Raw genomic sequence first — 9,821 nt, 5'->3', positions numbered from 1 at the left:
TTTGCGGAAAGAAAGCGATGGTTTTCAGCGAAATACTCAAACTATGTTTATCCTGTAATATATCGGGCTATGTTAAGTCAGTTGAACCTGTATTATATAATACAGGTTAAACTGACTTAACTTGGGTCTGTAGAACAATTTCTACATTCACACGTTCTGCAGACCTACGTTCTGCAGACCTACGTTCTCAGGTCTACAGGCCTAAAAGGCTTAGTTATGGTTCCAGGTCGACGCAAAGCAAAAGGGGATTTACGGACCGATTATGACCTTGCAGACCCTCCCTGCGTCTCCTGCATGGGCCTTCTAACCTTGCGTTGAGGCGACGCAACAAGGGCTGTAATTGGTCCGCTCGACCAAAACCAGACACAGAACCATAACAGGTAAACGACTGCGTTGAAGTGTCTGCGTGGTCATTGCGTTGCGTCAACGTGGAACCATAACTGAGCCTTAAATGTCTTCCAGAAGTGAGTAGGAAGCTGCGGGGAACACAAATTGAAAAGGTGCACATGTCAATAGTATGGATTTTGTTTTTATTTCAGTTCATACAGACTTTTTGTCACAACAAAGTTAGCAAGAGCATTTTGTTCCATTGCAATGTAGTAATATTGGAAAGCAACCGAGAGGACAGCCACCATTTCAGAGCATAATAAGAATAAGAATAATAGCAGAGGCAGTTCTCTTATCCCCGCCCGGGCTGCTGATTTAGAAAACGGATGAGCGTGACACCTCAGTCCTGCTCCTCGTCCTCGCCTAGCAGCGACCCTCGACCTCTCCGGCGGTCGCCCAGCAGCGACCCTTTAGCTCTCCCGCGGTCTCCCCTCTCCTCTCCACCACAGATGGGCCTCAGCCTTCAGGACCGACTTCCCCAGAGGGCTCGGTTTGGATTGATTGGGCTCCTTTAATGCCGTTTTAAAATCCAATCTGGGTTCAGTAACCAATCTGTGTTTATTTACTCTTTCTAGAGAGCCAGCATGATGATTTGACGAAATAGAATGGGCTGCATCTTTTTACACTGGCCATGTAAGTCATGAATTCGTGTATTGATATGTAATCACTCAAGGGCCAATCAGGGAGGGTACACAAATGATGCTTCCCTTTCTGCAGAAAACACACAAAACTAAAATCGGAATAAGTTATTAGACAGAGGAAGACCCGGCAATTCATGATGTCTTATTGTATAGTAACTGAACCGCTCTAGTACAGTCTAGTACTGTACTGTATTAGAGTGCTGTAGTACAGTCTAGTACAGTGCTGTAATAGAGTACTGTAGTACAGTGCTTTAATACAGTACTGTAGTACAGTGCTGTAGTACAGTCTAGTACAGTGCTGTAATAGAGTACTGTAGTACAGTGCTGTAATGGAGTACTGTAGTACAGTGCTTTAATACAGTACTGTAGTACAGTGCTGTAGTACAGTCTAGTACAGTGCTGTAATAGAGTACTGTAGTACAGTGCTTTAATACAGTACTGTAGTACAGTGCTGTAGTAGTCTAGTACAGTGCTGTAATAGAGTACTGTAGTACAGTGCTGTAATAGAGTACTGTAGTACAGTGCTTTAATACAGTACTGTAGTACAGTGCGAATCGCTGTGGATGAGCGGCCGTACGATACCTTCTTTATGCAGAGTAGTACAAACAGGAGTGACCCACTAGAGAACTAGCTAACCCTGGTTAACCCTGCCCATTGTGTTCTGTTAACGGTGGAAGAGCATCGTAAGATAAAAAATAAAAGCGGTGAGTTTTAAGTGCGAAGCTTGGCGTTATTTGCATGTTTGAAAGAACACTTATTTTGAAATCTGTTAAGGAGGGGGGCGGAGCCACCCCTCAGTGTTTCAGGACCCTACGTCCACCTGCTACCTGTCACTCCACAACTCAAGCTGCTGCCTGTCACTCAACAACTCAATCTGCTGCCTGTCACTCAACAACTCAAGCAATAAGGGGAGAAAAAACCAAACCGTTAGAAAAAAAGAAAAAAACAAACACCCCGAAAACAACAGGCGACCCCCCCCATCGACCCCCCCCCCCCCCCCCCCCCTCCCCCACTCCGACTGACGGCGGCCTGCAGACTGAGGGGGTCTCGCACTAGCACTAGAGGGGAGGCCTGCTCATCTTTAGTCCTCGACAAACACTCCCCCCCTCTGTCCGTCTGTCTCTCCCCCTCTGACCCCCCGTCCTGCAGCCTTCTCTCCCCCCCCTCTCTCCGCCCCCTCACTTCAGCAGGGCCTTGATGGCATCCGTCTCGGCCGCCTCCAGGGCGCTCAGCCCATCCGGACCTTTCCGCTCTTTGTCGGCACCCTGCGGAGAAGGGAGGGGGAAGGAGAGGGGGGGAGACAAGGGCGGGAGGAGAGGGGGGAGAGGGGGGAGACAGGGGGTTAAACAGGCTTCATAGAGCGGGGCCCCAGGGGGTCCGTCACAGCACGGCGCCCCAGTCTCTGAAGAACATGAGGCGGTCGTGGAGAATGTATGCATCCGTCTCTCTCTCGCTCCCTTTCACCCTCGCTCTCCTACAAGTGATGTCTCTCGGCCGTTAACAAGGATCCCATGTTGACCGATGTGCTGTCAGCACCTTTAATGAGACTTAAATCCTCCCTCCCTCCTCCTCTCGTTAGGCCCTTCTTCCATTACATGTGCAGCTACACAATGACCTTTAAAGCTCCCGACCACCAGGCCTCCATGTTATTGTGCTTCCTGTAGTGCCAGGTCGGCCAGGGAACACCTGAGAGTTGCACCCTGAACCGTGTGCCTCGCTGACCTCTGACCTGAGAGTCGTACCAACGTCAGCCACCAGAGTGCAAATCCAGAGAAATTACCAGCAGAGCCACAAGGCCTTGTTCAACCCACAAGAGCTGAACAAGGGCCGCACAAGTGCTTAAGGGTTTCTGCGGTTATATATGTAAATACAAAATGACTACAGCAAAAAAGGCAGCGATAAGCATGGAGTTTCACAAGCAGAGCGACAGTGCTGTGATGGAGCAGTGACACAGGCCTGTCCACACCTCACAGCCCCCTCCCATCAGCGCTGACACAAGCCCATCCACGCCCCCCCCCCATCCCATCAGCGCCAGCCACCAGCTCTCGTCGAGGGGGGCTTACATAACCCAGGATCCAGAGAGGCAGCATTGTGGGAGTCAAGAGAGTCGGCCGACCCAATTACTGAGCTAGGAGGGAGGTTTTGGGAGGAGAGGAGGGAGGGTTCACGGACCGGAGTCTGGAGAGGAGGTGGCGACCTGTCACATCACCATGTAGATGTACCACGGCTGAGCGGGCCAGCCCAGGGTTGGGCCTGTTCCTGCCATGCTTGACTCTCCCCGTACAAGTCTGCATCGTCTGTCAACACCGCAAGTATCTCCAAAACTCAAGAAGCAAAACCTTAACTCTCAAAGTTTCCCTCATAAGTGGAGTGCAAAAAAAACTATTTTTTTTTTTATACATTTATTTTATAAACCGTAAAAAACAACAACACTACAACAACCAAGAAACCACCATGGTCCCTGACTCCCAGGCCATTGTTGGGGTGTAGCCCACCGAGGAGCTGCTGATGACAACAGGAGCTGAAGCGGTCGGACTGTGCTGAGGGCAGAGAGGCCTCTTCCCCAGCCCATGTCCTCTCTGGGGAAGTCATTAGCGGTGCTGTCCCAACCGGTGTCTCCATGCTTCTCATTCGACCAGCAGGTCGCACCTCGCCCCATTATCACCACTCTGCCCTGAGACAGAACCGTCTTCATGGTGTTGATCTTTAATCACTACACTTGAGCCTTAAGCGCTCCCAGATGAGACTCCCTACCCTTACACAAACACACACACACAATACCCACAACTCTGTCTACAACACGATAAGACTGGTACACAACTAAATACAGACATCTCTACTGTTTACAACAAGTAGGGAATGGAACACAACGAAATACACACAACTCTGTTGTTTTCTACACGTAAAGACTTGTACATAACCAAATACACACAACTCTGTTTACAACACGTAAAGGCCTCCTGATAAAGTGTATGATGATGGTTTCAATGTCTTAAACAGTCCAAAGATGTAAACAGACAGGATTCAGTTCCCAGGGACGTCCCTGTTGCGTCATGACAACAGTACAAGCCTCTCCAGACCAACACGTGAAAACATGTGTCACCATGTGGATCAAAAGATGAAGAAGCAGTCAGACGTCATCCCATTGATTTTACATCGCAGTCCGAGCCGATAGACAAGGACCAGCAGCAGTGATTGGGATTTGCAGAGGAACATAAAATCAGCGCAGAGACTGTGTCCTTCCTCTCCTGCTCTGAATAGAGCAGAGAGGAAGCCTGCGGTTGACAGTAGACTACGATGAATGGGCCTCATTGTGAAGCTCTTTGTAGGTCAGAGTCACCGCTGACAAATGCACTCCAAAATCTAATGAACTAGAAACATAAGGCTGCAACATAATACAACCTGGTTAAAGCTGTGTTCCATGCCAACGCTAAGCCATGGTGGGAGGGTGTAGCATGTGACTCCACTCACTTCCTTTTGAAATAAGCCAGGTGCCGATGCTCAAGCCTTCTGTGCAGGAGAGACCGCTAGGACTCTCCCACGGATCCATCTGAAGCGCCCTAAATAGTCCTCCATCATTGAGTATTCACTGCAAATAGGCTGTACACACGGGCTGCTTTTAGCACCGTTACCCTAAATCATCTAACCCTAACCGCTAAGCCCAGCTCTGGTGTAGCTCTGTTAGTCTCCGTTGTGGAGCTCATCCTGGCTGTTGGTCACCAGCCGTGTTTTCGTCTGACCTTCACTCTCTGTCCTGCACAGGTGGGACTCCTGCCGCTTATAGCGTGTGTGTACGTGCGTTTGTGTGTACCACTTAGCCAGTGTTTGTGGACAGGCAGGGGGGGGGGGGGGGGGGGGGGGGGGGGGGTGCCGAGCCCAGACAGAAACTCTAGACTCATAACAACAAAGAGCCCCCAACAAGAAGCCACAAAGCAGACGACCGCCCTGTGGGAATGTTCCAGTCCCTAGCAGAGAGGCCTTTTGTTATGTTGTTACCTCATCATCAGCACCCATCAGCCTTTTGGGTCCCCAACATGATGTCATTGACACACACGTACATGTACGTGTGCACTTGTGTACGTCTGTGTGTGTGTGTGTGTGCATGAACTTGTACTTGTGTGTGTGTGTATGTGTATATTTGTGTGCGTGCATGTGTGTTTTTGTGTGCACATGTACAGCTGTGTGTATGTTTACTTGTGTATGTGCACGTGTACCTTTTCTAGGAGGATCCTGACACAGGACAGGTGCCCCTCGTAGATGGCCGACAGCAGCGGGGTCAGTCCATGTTTGTCCGGGGCCTGGAAGGGGGGGGGGGGGGAGAGATGAGTGGAGAGCGATAGGAAGAAGAGAGAATGCTACCAGTCTGCATTCCCGTTTCATTCACTGTGGAGGCGGACCGCCATGGGGCCTCCGGCCTCCCAGCCTCCACCATCACGCTCATTCCGCCGCCTCCTTTATCATTATCACAGGAAATAACTTGAGCTTATTCCTCTCCTCTTATCATCTCATGAACGACCCCAGAGGAACACCGGCACCACTTCAGCACATCCAAGTTATTTATTCTATAAGCCCCCATTCTGCTGCTCAGTATGCAGACGCAGGCTGGGAGAACCTGTTCAGTGAGTGGTGGGCTGATAACGGGAACAGATAAACAGCAGGACGGGGAACAGAGAGAGGAGCTCAGCCCACAGGCTCCAGGAAACCTTTTATTGTTCAACAGCACAACTTTTCCTTTTTAGATTAGTTGTACAATTTGTACCACAAGTCACCAAAGACATTTCCTTCATTTATCTTACATACAGATAAAGTATGAACAGATATTTGCACTGCTGAAACTATACACAGATAATATGTTTTGACTTCCTTGGTAAAAATGAATAACCTTATCCTTCAAAGGTGTCTGCTCTGCATCTGAGATGTAATTCGATAATACATACATACATACATACATACATACATACATACATACATACATACATACATACATACATACATACATACATACATACATACATAAACCACAAGGAGTGAAGAGGAACTGCCTTAAGGTGGAGTATGAGGCTTTCAGCAAATACAATTACTCTGAGAACGTCACAGCTCTGAGAGGCAGCCGTGCAGTGCATGCTTTACACCCTGTTGGACCTGTGTCTGTTTAACTCCACCCTGTAGGACCTGTGTCTGTTTAACTCCACCCTGTTGGACCTGTGTCTGTTTATCTCCACCCTGTTGGACCCGTGTCTGTTTGACTCCACCCTGTTGGACCCGTGTCTGTTTGACTCCACCCTGTTGGACCTGTGTCTTTTTGACTCCACCCTGTTGGACCTGTGTCTGTTTAACTCCATCCTGATTGACCTGTGTCTGTTTAACTCCATCCTGATGGACCTGTGTCTGTTTAACTCCATCCTGATGGACCTGTGTCTGTTTAACTCCATCCTGATGGACCTGTGTCTTTGACCAACAATTTCTCTCATGGGTCGACACAGTTGCCCCCGTCTTTGGTAAACCCTCCATAATGGTGCATTAGGTGGAGCTGAAGGCGAAGCAGCGACAGCACTCACGTTGACATCGGCCCCCTGAGAGAGGAGGTACTCCAGGATCTCTGCATGGCCGCAGTCTGCAGCGTAGTGTAGCGGCTTCCTGCCCCCCTCCAGGGTCCGGTTCACATCCTCCGCCTGGAGGAGAAGACACACTAGCGTTAGAGTCATGGTAACACACTCGTGTTAGTCATGGTAACACTAACACACTCGTGTTAGTCATGGTAACACTAACACACTCGTGTTAGTCATGGTAACACACTCGTGTTAGTCATGGTAACACACTCGTGTTAGTCATGGTAACACACTCGTGTTAGTCATGGTAACACACTCGTGTTAGTCATGGTAACACACTCGTGTTAGTCATGGTAACACACTCATGTTAGAGTCATGGTAACACACTAGGGTTAAATACATTCTACGACAGGGCATCATTAAACAGGCGTCAATGCCAGATCTGCAGATAGAGATTGTTTTATAAAACCGAGGCAGAAGAAAATATTTTATTTTTTTCAGAAACAAAATATACAAAATATACAAAAAAACAAAACGATACGAAGATTGCACATGCATTACATGCAAGATCCTCAGTTACTCCAAAAGGATAGAACACTTTCCACTCTGAAACATTCTTCTAAAAACTAGACCAACAAATGCAGCTCTTTCAAGAGCAATTCTTTCCCCATGCCTTCCTGGAGCTGTTAGACCACAAATTGACACACACAAACACGCACGCACAGTCGCACACACACACATATATACACACACACACAGAAGTAATGTGGTCTCAAGGACCACCGAGCCAGGGGTAGATTACAGACCCCGTGTTCAGCCCTTCACTGAAGGCAGGAGTGATGTGCATGAGGAAGCGGATGCTACTGGTGGCCCCTTCATACCCAGATGTGATAGAAACATGCAGCTATCTTAAGCCAGACCATAACCACAACCCAGCCCATATCCATCAGTATGTTCACACCGTCACTCCTGGAGTCACCATAACATTCAAGATCATCGAAGATTAATCACTAATTCTACTCTGCATGTCTGTCTGTAGACCTGCACCGGGCGGTCGGTGGGTAGATCAGCTGTCACTCATGGATCACTCATAGAAGGTCAGGTTAATCCCAGAGAAAATGGGATCCATCCCCATAGGTTTACAGCCCTCAGCCTCTGTAATAAGGGGGGCTTCGAACTGGCAATAAAAGCCCAATCAAATGTCAAATGAAAAACTATTATTTTTTAAAGCCATTATCAACCCTGACCTTTAAAAAGATAATGAAACGGCTATGAAGTGGACGTTTCTAAGGCTGTCCCGTTCGGTTGGTTGATATGCTTCAAGCCTCATTGGACTAGATTCTCATTGTTTGGACAATCGCTGGCCTTCCTTTCACTTTTATACATTATTTTTGAAGGTGGGGGGAGGGGTGGGGATTCCCACTCATGATAAGAATGTCTACAAATAGTAGTGGAAGACCCTGTACACCAAATAGTATTGATATTAACAAGAGAAAGCCCATATCATTCTAGGCATTCCTCTCAGCCAAACTTGAACTGGGCCATCAACATACTTGATGAGATTCACTTTCGGTTCGGTCATGTTTGAAAGTGATTAAATCACTTCTTGCCTCACACTGTACTTGTGCTTCTCTGTAATCAAGTCTGAAAAAAAACAAAACGATAAACTGTATGTTATCAAATTTAATGCATGCAGAATTATATTTTAAGTGGAAATGCATAAGTAAACCAGCATTATGTGTTAAGAGATTTGCTACCATAACTCACCAAAACATAGTCTGATTAAATACACAGTCAACACAACAACCCTTTGTTATTCATCTGATGCCAGGACGAGTTTAGACCTTATTGTGCTGTGGCTTGAATCCCTAGCACATATCGCCAGGACTTTTGTGTATACAAGCCTCTTACTAACAAACCAACAGAGGAGCAATATGATGATTACACAATACGACAATAAAGGAGAACGGACAGAATGAGCAGGAGCAGCATTCAGGAACAATATGTTTACAACAGAACTGTGATCAGCACTCACTACGTTTATTACGGTACAACTTGATGATTATAACAGACCTGTTTATAACAGTAAACAGTCATTCACTCATTACGTTCATTAAGGAACAATATGATGTTTATAACAGACACTGAGCAGGCCTCATTACGTAAAGGGCCAATATGATGTTTTTAACACTGAGCAGGATTCATTAAGGAACTATGTGATGTTTATAACAGACTGAGCAGCATTCACTACGTTAGTTAAGGAGCAATATGATGTTTATATCAGACCTGTGAGCAGCATTCACTCTTACGTTAGTTAAGTCAGTTTAAGTTAAGTTAGTTTTAGTTAAGTGGTGTTAGTTCCAGGTTAGCTCAGGCTAGTGGAGGACCTCTCGGTTCAGCTAATCTTCAGTCTGAACGCTTCATGTGTTCATATCGGAACACACCCAGTGCAGAACTCCTCGTAGAAGAACGGAAGGTTCATATGAACATCTAGAGACTGGAGCCTACCGCCAGAAGCAGCACTAGCACGCCCTGCTAGCCTCCCAGCTGTCAGGTTAGGGTTAGCATGGTATCGATAGCCCTGCTAGCCTCCCAGCTGTCAGGTTGGGCTTCGCTCGGAGCTCGGCTGGTTCAGTGTTCAATGAGTTAAAGCGGCGAGTAAAGTTACTTTAAGGACGAGGTCTTACCTTAAGGAGGCTCTTCGCCGCGTCCAGGTCCCCGTTCTTCAGCGCCCACGTCAGATCCGTGTCCGACATCTTATCTCTTAGTTCTGTAAGCTAAAGGGCTAACGAGCTAACGGGCTAACAGCTAGCCTACCGGAAACAGCTCTGAGCTAACAAGCTAACGGGCAAGCCGAGCAGGGAACCTCTGGTACTGTGACGAGAGACTCGAGTGTGCCACTTTTTACCAAACCTTAACCTTAACACGAGCCGCACAAAAGACAAACAGCTCGATCCGAAGAAGTTGGCGGAGAGAGGAACGGGGATCCGCCTTCTGCTCCACGATCACTTCCGGGTCTTAAGCCGGAAGTACCGAGCTAACCCGCCTAAATAAACCTATTTTATTAAGTTATAAAACTATTTTATCAAGTTATAAAGCCTATTTTATAAATGTATGGGTTAAACTGAATACAACTTATTTTATTAAGTTATAAAATCTATTTTTATTATTTTATAAAAACTATTTTAATAAGATATAGGCCGAACATCAATATATAGTCACGTTAACACAATGTTTCATTTTC

The 9,821-nt window shown here is 47.1% G+C and overlaps 1 protein-coding gene across 1 annotated transcript; it reads right to left on the bottom strand.

Moving 5' to 3' along the window:
- Positions 1-509: 509 nt before the first annotated feature.
- On the bottom strand, positions 510-9,608 carry mtpn (myotrophin). Its single transcript, XM_030342186.1, has 4 exons — positions 9,265-9,608; positions 6,587-6,700; positions 5,243-5,326; positions 510-2,293 (listed from the first exon to the last, which is right to left on the bottom strand). The coding sequence occupies exons 1-4, from the start codon at positions 9,331-9,333 to the stop codon at positions 2,207-2,209; spliced, it is 354 nt and encodes a 117-aa protein (XP_030198046.1). The 5' UTR covers positions 9,334-9,608; the 3' UTR covers positions 510-2,206.
- Between the last annotated feature and the right edge of the window lie 213 nt (positions 9,609-9,821).

Source organism: Gadus morhua, chromosome 19, assembly GCF_902167405.1.
Source record: "Gadus morhua chromosome 19, gadMor3.0, whole genome shotgun sequence".
NCBI lineage: Eukaryota > Metazoa > Chordata > Actinopteri > Gadiformes > Gadidae > Gadus > Gadus morhua.
This window is presented reverse-complemented; position numbering and strand designations above follow the sequence as displayed.

Coding starts and splice junctions, on each gene's coding strand:
- mtpn (XM_030342186.1), bottom strand. CDS start 9,333: ATGTCGGACACGGATCTGACGTGGGCGCTGAAGAACGGGGACCTGGAC. Junction 6,701..9,264: donor CGGCGAAGAGCCTCCTTAAG/GTAAGACCTCGT, acceptor CTTCTCCTCCAG/GCGGAGGATGTGAACCGGAC. Junction 5,327..6,586: donor CTCAGGGGGCCGATGTCAAC/GTGAGTGCTGTC, acceptor CCCCCCTTCCAG/GCCCCGGACAAACATGGACT.